At 43.5% G+C, this 13,868-nt stretch overlaps 1 protein-coding gene across 1 annotated transcript in view; it reads right to left on the reverse strand.

Moving 5' to 3' along the window:
- LOC115132500 (extended synaptotagmin-1-like) overlaps positions 1 to 13,868 on the reverse strand; it is a 45,337-nt gene that overhangs the window by 25,013 nt on the left and 6,456 nt on the right. The window contains exons 2-10 of the mRNA XM_065020868.1: positions 13,681 to 13,722; positions 6,935 to 7,069; positions 3,133 to 3,206; positions 2,918 to 2,990; positions 2,290 to 2,379; positions 2,057 to 2,112; positions 1,475 to 1,595; positions 1,101 to 1,277; positions 208 to 290 (exon numbers count right to left, since the gene is read on the reverse strand). Coding sequence (XP_064876940.1) covers positions 208 to 290; positions 1,101 to 1,277; positions 1,475 to 1,595; positions 2,057 to 2,112; positions 2,290 to 2,379; positions 2,918 to 2,990; positions 3,133 to 3,206; positions 6,935 to 7,069; positions 13,681 to 13,722 — 851 coding nt within the window. The remainder of the gene's footprint in view (positions 1 to 207; positions 291 to 1,100; positions 1,278 to 1,474; positions 1,596 to 2,056; positions 2,113 to 2,289; positions 2,380 to 2,917; positions 2,991 to 3,132; positions 3,207 to 6,934; positions 7,070 to 13,680; positions 13,723 to 13,868) is intronic.

The raw sequence follows: 13,868 nt of genomic DNA on the forward strand, positions 1-13,868 counted from the left end.
CCGTCTAAACTGTTCATTACAACATACAGTGGTAAACAGTACATTTGTAACAGGGAATGAAATGACCAACACAGGGAGTGCATCCCAAATGGCACCTTGAGAGTTGGGCGCTACAGACACAGCCAGGGAGAGAGTTTGGCATTACAGACACAGCCAGGGAGAGAGTTGGGCGCTACAGACACAGCCAGGGAGAGAGTTGGGCGCTACCTGCCCAGGAAGTCATCCTGGTTCTGGTCTTTATCAAACACCTCCACCTCCAACTCCTGACCAGGCACTTCATGGACAATCACCTGACACACATATAGAAACAAACACATGTAATCACAATCACAGACATCCAAATAGAGTCAATGGTGTTTCTCTCAACAGCCCTAAAGCCCAAACTCTAAGACAAACTCTAAGCCTTGTGCAAGACTGTTCTTGTCCCCATGACACAGCAGAGTAGCCAACACTGATGCTTGGTCAATTCAGCACATCTCACTCATCTCTCTACAAACCCACAGTTTCCCCTTTGTCTGCAGAAGCAGAACACGCTGGCTGAGGAACAGCTGGTCGGTCATAATGTGTTGCACGTCCTGCCGTAACAATATGCTGCACCTGAAATGGAATCCTACTCCCTAAATAATCCATTTATTTTTGCCAGGGCCCATAGTGCACTAAATAGGAGATAGGGTGCCATTTGGGACACACATATGCTGATCTGCTCCCATCGCTGTAAATATGTATATATAGTTCACTAAAGTGGTATGTCTGCAATATGCAGGCTCTCTTTTTGTGGGAATCTGCTGAGAGAAGCAAGTAAAACAAACCAAGCTGTTTAACTCCAAGAGTAAGGACACTGAGACATGCCTTTCTCTCTCTCTAACTCTCACCTCAAACATCTCTGTCAAACACCTCTCTCCCTCTTTCTCTGTCACTCTCATCTCTGTCTCTCTCTCGCTCACCTCGCTCTCTCCGTCGCTCTCCATCTCTCGCTCACCTCGCTTACTCCATCTCTCACTCCATCTCTCTCCGTCTCTCCCTCTCACTCACCTCGCTCTCTCCGTCTCTCTCTCTCTCTCTCGCTCACCTCGCTCACTCCGTCTCACTCTGTCTCTCACCTCAAACATCTCTCTCCACTGTGGGTTGAGGTTGCTGTCCACGGTGTGTGATGTGAAGGTCTGGGTTCCCACACGCAGCACAGCGTACGGGTCAGACTTTCCGTCTATTATCCCCTTAATGACCGTGTCCTTGGCTGTCAGCTCCTCAGCTTCCAACAGGTGGATACGCACCACTCCCTGACAGACATACAGAGAGGCATGATTAATACAGTCTACAGTAGGAACACTGTTTCTGGACAATTTGTAGCTAAGCGTTTTTCTCTGTCAATCATACGAGTAGGATCAGTCCATTTGTTATGTTTGGTAAATGCTTCAGTCAGTCAGTGAGTCAGTGACTCTCCAGGACAGGTGATTTAGAATGTGAGTAAGGTTACCCGTGGGAGAGGGGAGCGGAGCTGCGCAACGTGCAGGTCGGCCACCAGGGGGATAGTGAGGCGATTGGGGAGGACCAGGTATGAGGCTATAGCATCCATTATCATAGTGTCCGACATGGCACTGTAAATGAATGCAGGGTGTCGTTGGGATGGGACAAAGAGGTGGGAAACAAACACATAGACAAAGACTCCATTCTACTGCTGACAGGAACATGCATTAAACTCATAAACAATGAGGCAACCCCATTGAGTTAGGATGTGGCTGAGGCAGAAGACATTTTCCTGGAAATAATTTTAAGCAAAATGTGATTTCTAAGTTGAATACAACTAAATAGGAACATATTGACAGGAATATTTGATTTATTATGTTAGCAACTAAACACTGCACTGACAATGATTTAATTGTATTATCAGACAACTAGATGCCTAGATGCATGTCTTATCTACACACGTGAGCAAGGACAACGCCTTGCTAAGTTAGGTCATCACCCTGAAGTAATACTAACATATACAGAACTAACAGCATAACAGGTACTATATAAGTACTCCTTTGAGAAAGACAATAGGAGCCCTCTCACTCACTTGAGTCCAGGGATATCCAGCATGTTGGTCAGCCCCGTCCAGTTGATGTCCAGCTTCTGTGAGAGAGGAGAAATGTCAACGACAATGAAAAGGCAGCATCAAGTGAATGAATGAATTCATGGAATAGATGAATAGATGGATGGATGGATGGATGGATGGATGGATGGATGGATGGATGGATGGATGGATGACTAACAAACAAAGGAAGGAAGTGGCTGGTAGCAGAGACTCACAGGTCTGCGGATGAAGAACATGGTGATGGCTCCCACCAGAGGCACATCCCCAATCAGGGGCTCCAGGATCACCCTTAACTTCCCATGTAGCTACAGACAGAGAGAAGGGAGGGAGAAAGAGGGGAGGAGATAGAGTTCATGAGAGAGATAATAAGAGAGAGGGGTGAGAAGGAGAGGGGAAAGAGAGAGAGAGAAGAGAGGGGGGAGAAGAAGGGGGAAAGAGAGAGCGATAATAAAAAGGGGGAAAGAGAGAGAGATAACAAAAAGGGGGAAAGAGAGGGAGAAGGAGGGGGAAGAGAGAGAGAGAAGAGAGGGGAGAAGGGGGAAAAGAGAGAGATAATAAAAGAGGGGAAAGAGAGAGATAATGAAAGAGAGGGAGAAGGAGGGGGAAGAGAGAGATAATAAAAGAAAGGGGGAGAAGGAGGGGGGAAGAGAGAGATAATAAAAGAGGGGGAAAGAGAGAGATAATACAAGAGAGGGAGAAGGAGGGGGGAAGAGAGAGATAATAAAAGAAAGGGGGAGAAGGAGAAATAAAAGCAAGCATATAATTTTAGCTTTGGAGAAGAATTTGGGGCCATTTTTCTCATACACTCCCACTCCCCAGCCACACTGTTATGTATATCTTTACCTGTATTCCCTTCACTCCTGCTTTGCAAAAGTACTTTTTGATTTCCACATTGATCTCCACATCACCTGCATAGCTTCACAGAAGAGAGAGGGGAGGAAGAGGAAACAGGAAGCTGATTTAACTGTCATACTGCTGCTATAGATGTTGGATGTGCTCTGCATCACAGAGGCATTGAAGACAGGCGTGCAGTATGGGGTGCTGCGGCGGCTGCGTACCTAATGTATAGGTCCAGTAAGACCTGCCGCTTGTCGTGCTCCGTGTGAGCCTTCACTCCCACCACCTTCATGGCCTAAGACAAAAAACATATTATGGTATTATTATATGTATAGAAAGCATATAGAATAACACAGATAATGTTCACGGCAAACTGTTCTCCATAAGGTCACCTCGCCTACAGGCTATTAGGGAGGGATCTGCTGTTAATAACAAGTCATTCATTTGTGTGCAATTGTTCTGTATGGTTATTAGTGTTAGAATGAACCTGTCCATCTTCATGAGTTTAATGACAGGGCATACCAGAGCCACATATTTATTTACATTTCTATAAATGGCTACTACAAATTTCTATAAATGGCTTTCTATAAATGGCTACTATAAATGGCTGCTACTACTATACAGTAATGACATGATGTTATACAGGCCAGGGCTCTAGTTAGTACCCTGGGTCCTACTATACAGTAATGACATGATGTTATACAGGCCAGGGCTCTAGTTAGTACCCTGGGTCCTACTATACAGTAATGACATGATGTTATACAGGCCAGGGCTCTAGTTAGTACCCTGGGTCCTACTATACAGTAATGACATGATGTTATACAGGCCAGGGCTCTAGTTAGTACCCTGGGTCCTACTACACAGTAATGACATGATGTTATACAGGCCAGGGCTCTAGTTAGTACCCTGGGTCCTACTATACAGTAATGACATGATGTTATACAGGCCAGGGCTCTAGTTAGTACCCTGGGTCCTACTACACAGTAATGACATGATGTTATACAGGCCAGGGCTCTAGTTAGTACACTGGGTCCTACTATACAGTAATGACATGATGTTATACAGGCTAGGGCTCTAGTTAGTACCCTGGGTCCTACTACACAGTAATGACATGATGTTATACAGGCCAGGGCTCTAGTTAGTACCCTGGGTCCTACTACACAGTAATGACATGATGTTATACAGGCCAGGGCTCTAGTTAGTACCCTGGGTCCTACTATACAGTAATGACATGATGTTATACAGGCCAGGGCTCTAGTTAGTACCCTGGGTCCTACTACACAGTAATGACATGATGTTATACAGGCCAGGGCTCTAGTTAGTACACTGGGTCCTACTATACAGTAATGACATGATGTTATACAGGCTAGGGCTCTAGTTAGTACCCTGGGTCCTACTACACAGTAATGACATGATGTTATACAGGCCAGGGCTCTAGTTAGTACCCTGGGTCCTACTACACAGTAATGACATGATGTTATACAGGCCAGGGCTCTAGTTAGTACCCTGGGTCCTACTATACAGTAATGACATGATGTTATACAGGCTAGGGCTCTAGTTAGTACCCTGGGTCCTACTATACAGTAATGACATTATGTTATACAGGCCAGGGCTCTAGTTAGTACCCTGGGTCCTACTATACAGTAATGACGTGATGTTATACAGGCCAGGGCTCTAGTTAGTACCCTGGGTCCTACTACACAGTAATGACATGATGTTATACAGGCTATGGCTCTAGTTAGTACCCTGGGTCCTACTTTACAGTAATGACATGATGTTATACAGGCTAGGGCTCTAGTTAGTACCCTGGGTCCTACTATACAGTAATGACATGATGTTATACAGGCCAGGGCTCTAGTTAGTACCCTGGGTCCTACTATACAGTAATGACATGATGTTATACAGGCCAGGGCTCTAGTTAGTACCCTGGGTCCTACTACACAGTAATGACATGATGTTATACAGGCCAGGGCTCTAGTTAGTACACTGGGTCCTACTATACAGTAATGACATGATGTTATACAGGCTAGGGCTCTAGTTAGTACCCTGGGTCCTACTACACAGTAATGACATGATGTTATACAGGCCAGGGCTCTAGTTAGTACCCTGGGTCCTACTACACAGTAATGACATGATGTTATACAGGCCAGGGCTCTAGTTAGTACCCTGGGTCCTACTATACAGTAATGACATGATGTTATACAGGCTAGGGCTCTAGTTAGTACCCTGGGTCCTACTATACAGTAATGACATTATGTTATACAGGCCAGGGCTCTAGTTAGTACCCTGGGTCCTACTATACAGTAATGACGTGATGTTATACAGGCCAGGGCTCTAGTTAGTACCCTGGGTCCTACTACACAGTAATGACATGATGTTATACAGGCTATGGCTCTAGTTAGTACCCTGGGTCCTACTTTACAGTAATGACATGATGTTATACAGGCTAGGGCTCTAGTTAGTACCCTGGGTCCTACTATACAGTAATGACATGATGTTATACAAGCCAGGGCTCTAGTTAGTACCCTGGGTCCTACTATACAGTAATGACGTGATGTTATACAGGCCAGGGATCTAGTTAGTACCCTGGGTCCTACTACACAGTAATGACATGATGTTATACAGGCCAGGGCTCTAGTTAGTACACTGGGTCCTACTATACAGTAATGACATGATGTTATACAGGCCAGGGCTCTAGTTAGTACCCTGGGTCCTACTACACAGTAATGACGTGATGTTATACAGGCCAGGGCTCTAGTTAGTACCCTGGGTCCTACTACACAGTAATGACATGATGTTATACAGGCCAGGGCTCTAGTTAGTACCCTGGGTCCTACTATACAGTAATGACATGATGTTATACAGGCCAGGGCTCTAGTTAGTACCCTGGGTCCTACTACACAGTAATGACATGATGTTATACAGGCCAGGGCTCTAGTTAGTACCCTGGGTCCTACTATACAGTAATGACATGATGTTATACAGGCCAGGGCTCTAGTTAGTACCCTGGGTCCTACTACACAGTAATGACATGATGTTATACAGGCCAGGGCTCTAGTTAGTACCCTGGGTCCTACTACACAGTAATGCATGATGTTATACAGGCCAGGGCTCTAGTTAGTACCCTGGGTCCTACTATACAGTAATGACATGATGTTACACAGGCTAGGGCTCTAGTTAGTACCCTGGGTCCTACTATACAGTAATGACATGATGTTATACAGGCCAGGGCTCTAGTTAGTACCCTGGGTCCTACTACACAGTAATGACATGATGTTATACAGGCCAGGGATCTAGTTAGTACCCTGGGTCCTACTACACAGTAATGACATGATGTTATACAGGCCAGGGCTCTAGTTAGTACACTGGGTCCTACTATACAGTAATGACATGATGTTATACAGGCCAGGGCTCTAGTTAGTACCCTGGGTCCTACTACACAGTAATGACGTGATGTTATACAGGCCAGGGCTCTAGTTAGTACCCTGGGTCCTACTACACAGTAATGACATGATGTTATACAGGCCAGGGCTCTAGTTAGTACCCTGGGTCCTACTATACAGTAATGACATGATGTTATACAGGCCAGGGCTCTAGTTAGTACCCTGGGTCCTACTACACAGTAATGACATGATGTTATACAGGCCAGGGCTCTAGTTAGTACCCTGGGTCCTACTACACAGTAATGACATGATGTTATACAGGCCAGGGCTCTAGTTAGTACCCTGGGTCCTACTATACAGTAATGACATGATGTTATACAGGCCAGGGCTCTAGTTAGTACCCTGGGTCCTACTACACAGTAATGACATGATGTTATACAGGCCAGGGCTCTAGTTAGTACCCTGGGTCCTACTACACAGTAATGCATGATGTTATACAGGCCAGGGCTCTAGTTAGTACCCTGGGTCCTACTATACAGTAATGACATGATGTTACACAGGCTAGGGCTCTAGTTAGTACCCTGGGTCCTACTATACAGTAATGACATGATGTTATACAGGCCAGGGCTCTAGTTAGTACCTTCTCCCCAAGGTTGACTGTGGTGAAGCTGAGGCTCTGCAGGTGGGTGTTGGATGCACGTATGGCTGGAGTAATGGTCTCGACCAGCAACTTCTCCAGATACTGACCCACGAATGGCCACGCCTGCTGCAGGATCTGCAGGACACAGAGGGGGAGCGAGAGACCGAGAGAGAGACAGAGAGAGGCACAGAGAGATAGAGAGAAGTAGTTATGATTTTCACTGTGTATTTACAACCTACTAAATATACATCAGATCATGTCATCATCTGGTCATGATTCAAGGACATTTTTCAAGGACTGCAGCGCTTGCAGACAAAACACTGTGCTGGGCGATTTCCTTGAATATTCAATGTAAAATGTATCTAACATAAGTGATCTGAATTAGGCTGCTTGGCAAATACAATTAGGTCATATGCTAAGGCAAAATTATTTCATATTTATGGTGTATAATCACATTTGAAGATGTGGTCCTACTGAAAGAATTGGGCTACTCAAGACACGTGTAATAGGTTCTATAAAACAGCACATGTCTGTGTAATAACTGACTACTGTATTGCACAACCAAAACCCTCAAACACTTATAACTGACTACTGTATTGCACAACCAAAACCCTCAAACACTTATAACTGACTACTGTATTGCACAACCAAAACCCTCAAACACTTATAACTGACTACTGTATTGCACAACCAAAACCCTCAAACACTTATAACTGACTACTGTATTGCACAACCAAAACCCTCAAACACTTATAACTGACTACTGTATTGCACAACCAAAACCTTCAAACACTTATAACTGACTACTGTATTGTACAACCAAAACCCTCAAACACTTATAACTGACTACTGTATTGCACAACCAAAACCCTCAAACACTTATAACTGACTACATCTGCTAACACAGCAAGAGGACCTGACGGTGGAACATGTGACAACCTTAGAGCAGGATCTCTCCTCCCCTGATCAAATAGCCACCTACACTACAGGAAACCACAAACACATATCTGGTCGAGATACTCTTCTCATGACAGAAACACAAGCCTGAAAGGCCAGCTCTGACAAGAGAGAAACAAAGGACAGACTGTCACTACTAGCTAGTTACAACAATTAATAATTCAGTAATAATTCAGTAGATTTTAGACCTATAGTCACTTAAACGTATAGTCATTTCCTAGTATTAGACATGTCAACAAATACAGTACTGTGCAAATGTTTTAGGCAGGGTGGTAGATTTTTCTGTTCACTCACTTTGCATTTTGTTAATTGATAAATATAATCTATTAACATGTCTATTTTTGAAAGCATTCTTATTTTACAGCATTTTTTCACGCCTGCCTAAAACTTCTGCACAGTACTGTATATGCACATAGATAGTGCATTCTTGGTTTTTCAATTACTTTTAAATGACTACATTTATCAGCTGTAGGCTAAATTTGATGGATAATTTGTGCATGTCAGCACTGTTTGTCATATAATAAATCACATTGCCATGCAGTGTTGCAGTGTTGTTTACACATCGAATAAAGTGCAAGGTCCGTCCAATCAAAGCTTGTCATCACTTTAAAAGGTGTTATTTTCTGAATCAGTCTGTGAGGTTTAAAGATAGTACTTCTCATCTCTCTGCCCAGCCATTCCCATAACCCCTGACCTTCCCCTCGACCCTGTCTGCTTGTCTGGGGCTGGTCATGGTTGCGTACCAAATTGGCACCCTACTCCCAATACAGGGCACTACTTTTGACCTGAGCCCTATAAGCCCTGGTCAAAAGTAGTGCACTAAATAAGAAATGGGGTGCCATTTGGGGAAACAGGCACGAGGATTGTGATATGATATTATGTGCTAGCTCACTAATCCCGGATGGAATCTAGGAAATCCTGTGCACTGCCAAGAGATACTCCATATGCAGACAGTCTGTCATGAGAGACTACGCACTCAAAAACTGTTGACAAATCATCATTGAATAACAGTTGGGCTGTGTCATCTTAATGAAGTTAGATGGGGAAACAAACCAGGGTCTGTTGTTGTTGCAGCCAGCCAGACAGAACCAGCCAGACAGACTGAGCCAGCCAGCCTGAGTATGGAGGCTGGATAGCCTACGCATGCAGTCAGAGCACGTGGTGGGTGGCAGGCAGGCAGAGAGCCTTGAGGAGAAGCAGCCGGGTTGGTTCTTGTGAATGATGAGCCCTTTAGATCCCTCCAACTACAATCTTTGCTTTGATTATTGATATTCACATCACCATCATCCACACCGAAGCTGCTCTCATAGTGGAGATGGGAGGCAGGGTGGACGCTGTGGCTGCAACAGGGATACTCAGTGGGTCAGTGCTATCCGGAAAGCTTGGGACATCCCAACGCTGATGTTACCCAATTGAAGTTGACATTTAAAATGGTTAAGGATTAAGGTTAAGGTTAGGGTAGGGGTTATGGTTAGGGTTTAGGGTAGACGTCCCAAGGATCTCAGACAGAACTAACCATACTCAGTGTGTGTGTGTGTGTGTGTGTGTGTGTGTGTGTGTGTGTGTGTGTGTGTGTGTGTGTGTGTGTGTGTGTGTGTGTGTGTGTGATAGAGGTCGGCCGATTAATCAGAATGGCCGATTAATTAGGGCCGATTTCAAGTTTTCATACCAATCGGAAATCTGTATTTTTGGGCACCGATTTACCGATTATTCTTTTTTTGACCTTTATTTAATCTTTATTTAACTAGGCAAGTCAGTTAAGAACACATTCTTATTTTCAATGACGGCCTAGGAACGGTGGGTTAACTGCCTTGTTCAGGGGCAGAACGACAGATTTTCACCTTGTCAGCTCGGGGGATCCAATCTTGCAACCTTACAGTTCACTTACGGGAATGCAGTAAGCCAAGGTAAGTTGCTAGCTAGCATTAAACTTATCTTGTAAAAAACAATCAATCATAATCACTAGTTAACTACACATGGTTGATGATATTACTAGATATTATCTAGCATGTCCTGCGCTGCATAGAATCTGACTGGGCATACAAGCATCTAAGTATCTGACTGAGCGGTGGTAGGCAGAAGCAGGCGCGTAAACATTCATTCAAACAGCACTTTCGTGCATTTTGCCAGCAGCTCTTCATTGTGCGTCAAGCATTGCGCTGTTTATGACTTCAAGCCTATCAACTCCCGAGATGAGGCTCGTGTAACCGAAGTGAAATGGCTAGCTAATTGTCGTTGTGTTGCTGGTTCAAGCCCAGGGAGGAGCGAGGAGAGGGACGGAAGCTATACTGTTACACTGCAAATACTAAAATGCCTATAAGAACATCCAATAGTCAAAGGTTAATGAAATACAAATGGTATAGAGGGAAATAGTCCTATAATAACTACAACCTAAAACTTTTTACCTGGGAATATTGAAGACTCATGTTTAAAGGCACCACCAGCTTTCATATGTTCTCATGTTCTGAGCAAGGAACTTAAACGTTAGCTTTCTTACATGGCACATATTGCACTTTTACTTTCTTCTCCAATACTTTGTTTTTGCATTATTTAAACCAAATTGAACATGTTTCATTATTTACTTGAGGCTAAATTGATTTTATTGATGTATTATTTTAAGTTAAAATAAGTGTTCATTCAGTATTTTTGTAATTGTCATTATTACAATTTTTATTTATTTTATTAAATCGGCCGATTAATCGGTATTGACTTTTTTGGCCCTCCAATAATCGGTATCGGTGTTGAAAAATCATAATTGGTCGACCTCTAGTGTGTGATGTGATCTGGTGGAAGCCTTACCCTCCCCCGACTCTTAATTATAACAGAGGATGATGGGTACTGATGGAGGAGGTGGAGCGCTCACAGAGGCAGGATGCACACACACACACACACAGCAACCCAGGGCAACGATGGACAAACAAACACAACTACCACATTCAGGCAGCACAAAGCTTCTCCATCGGCACACCAGCTCAGTGTGTGTGTTTGCGTGTATATATACAGTGCCTTGCGAAAGTATTCGGCCCCCTTGAACTTTGCGACCTTTTGCCACATTTCAGGCTTCAAACATAAAGATCTAAAACTGTATTTTTTTGTGAAGAATCAACAACAAGTGGGACACAATCATGAAGTGGAACGACATTTATTGGATATTTCAAACTTTTTTAACAAATCAAAAACTGAAAAATTGGGCGAGCAAAATTATTCAGCCCCTTTACTTTCAGTGCAGCAAACTCTCTCCAGAAGTTCAGTGAGGATCTCTGAATGATCCAATGTTGACCTAAATGACTAATGATGATAAATACAATCCACCTGTGTGTAATCAAGTCTCCGTATAAATGCACCTGCACTGTGATAGTCTCAGAGGTCCTTTAAAAGCGCAGAGAGTATCATGAAGAACAAGGAACACACCAGGCAGGTCCGAGATACTGTTGTGAAGAAGTTTAAAGCCAGATTTGGATACAAAAAGATTTCCCAAGCTTTAAACATCCCAAGGAGCACTGTGCAAGCGATAATAGAGGGAACACCCCCCTATCCACATCGATGGAACAGTAGTGGAGAGGGTAGCAAGTTTTAAGTTCCTCTGCATACACATCACAGACAAACTGAATTGGTCCACTCACACTGACAGCGTCGTGAAGAAGGCGCAGCAGCGCCTCTTCAACCTCAGGAGGCTGAAGAAATTCGGCTTGTCACCAAAAGCACTCACAAACTTCTACAGATGCACAATCGAGAGCATCCTGGCGGGCTGTATCACCGCCTGGTACGGCAACTGCTCCGCCCTCAACCGTAAGGCTCTCCAGAGGGTAGTGAGGTCTGCACAACGCATCACCGGGGGCAAACTACCTGCCCTCCAGGACACCTACACCACCCGATGTTACAGGAAGGCCATAAAGATCATCAAGGACATCAACCACCCGAACCACTGCCTGTTCACCCCGCTATCATCCAGAAGGCGAGGTCAGTACAGGTGCATCAAAGCTGGGACCGAGAGACTGAAAAACAGCTTCTATCTCAAGGCCATCAGACTGTTAAACAGCCACCACTAACATTGAGTGGCTGCTGCCAACACACTGTCATTGACACTGACCCAACTCCAGCCACTTTAATAATGGGAATTGATGGGAAATGATGTAAATATATCACTAGCCACTTTAAACAATGCTACCTTATATAATGTTACTTACCCTACATTATTAATCTCATATGCATACGTATATACTGTACTCTAAATCATCGACTGCATCCTTATGTAATACATGTATCACTAGCCACTTTAACTATGCCACTTTGTTTACTTTGTCTACATACTCATCTCATATGTATATACTGTACTCGATACCATCTACTGTATGCTGCTCTGTACCATCACTCATTCATATATCCTTGTACATATTCTTTATCCCCTTACACTGTGTATAAGACAGTAGTTTTAGAATTGTTAGTTAGATTACTTGTTGGTTATCACTGCATTGTCGGAACTAGAAGCACAAGCATTTCGCTACACTCGCATTAACATCTGCTAACCATGTGTATGTGACAAATAAATTTGATTTGATTTGATTTGATTTTGAATATTGAAATGGAAGGAGTATCAGACCACTGTAAATCTACCAAGACCTGGCCGTCCCTCTAAACTTTCAGCTCATACAAGGAGAAGACTGATCAGAGATGCAGCCAAGAGGCCCATGATCACTCTGGATGAACTGCAGAGATCTACAGCTGAGGTGGGAGACTCTGTCCATAGGACAACAATCAGTCGTATATTGCACAAATCTGGCCTTTATGGAAGAGTGGCAAGAAGAAAGCCATTTCTTAAAGATATCCATAAAAAGTGTTGTTTAAAGTTTGCCACAAGCCACCTGGGAGACACACCAAACATGTGGAAGAAGGTGCTCTGGTCAGATGAAACCAAAATTGAACTTTTTGGCAACAATGCAAAACGTTATGTTTGGCGTAAAAGCAACACGGCTCATCACCCTGAACACACCATCCCCACTGTCAAACATGGTGGTGGCAGCATCATGGTTTGGGCCTGCTTTTCTTCAGCAGGGACAGGGAAGATGGTTCAAATTGATGGAAAGATGGATGGAGCCAAATACAGGACCATTCTGGAAGAAAACCTGATGGAGTCTGCAAAAGACCTGAGACTGGGACGGAGATTTGTCTTCCAACAAGACAATGATCCAAAACATAAAGCAAAATCTACAATGGAATGGTTCAAAAATAAACATATCCAGGTGTTAGAATGGCCAAGTCAAAGTCCAGACCTGAATCCAATCGAGAATCTGTGGAAAGAACTGAAAACTGCTGTTCACAAATGCTCTCCATCCAACCTCACTGAGCTCGAGCTGTTTTGCAAGGAGGAATGGGAAAAAATGTCAGTCTCTCGATGTGCAAAACTGATAGAGACATACCCCAAGCGACTTACAGCTGTAATCACAGCAAAAGGTGGCGCTACAAAGTATTAACTTAAGGGGGCTGAATCATTTTGCACGCCCAATTTTTCAGTTTTTGATTTGTTAAAAAAGTTTGAAATATCCAATAAATGTCCTTCCACTTCATGATTGTGTCCCACTTGTTGTTGATTCTTCACAAAAAAATACAGTTTTATATCTTTATGTTTGAAGCCTGAAATGTGGCAAAAGGTCGCAAAGTTCAAGGGGGCCGAATACTTTCGCAAGGCACTGTATACGTATATATATATATATATATATATATATATATATATATATATATATATATATATATATATATATATATGTTTGTGTGTGTACTACATTACATACCTGATTCATCCACTCAACCTTCTCCACGTCAGGGAAGTTGACCTGTAGAGAAAGTGGGAAAAGTATTGGTTAGATTTGAACTTTTAACGGCCTTAAAGAAAATACATAGCAAAAGAGTGTAACCTGGGTAGGAATGTAGGGAGGTCGTGAAATGGCAAAGGATCGACTCGAGACAGGGCCGTTCCACC

Source organism: Oncorhynchus nerka, linkage group LG7, assembly GCF_034236695.1.
Source record: "Oncorhynchus nerka isolate Pitt River linkage group LG7, Oner_Uvic_2.0, whole genome shotgun sequence".
Classification (NCBI taxonomy): domain Eukaryota; kingdom Metazoa; phylum Chordata; class Actinopteri; order Salmoniformes; family Salmonidae; genus Oncorhynchus; species Oncorhynchus nerka.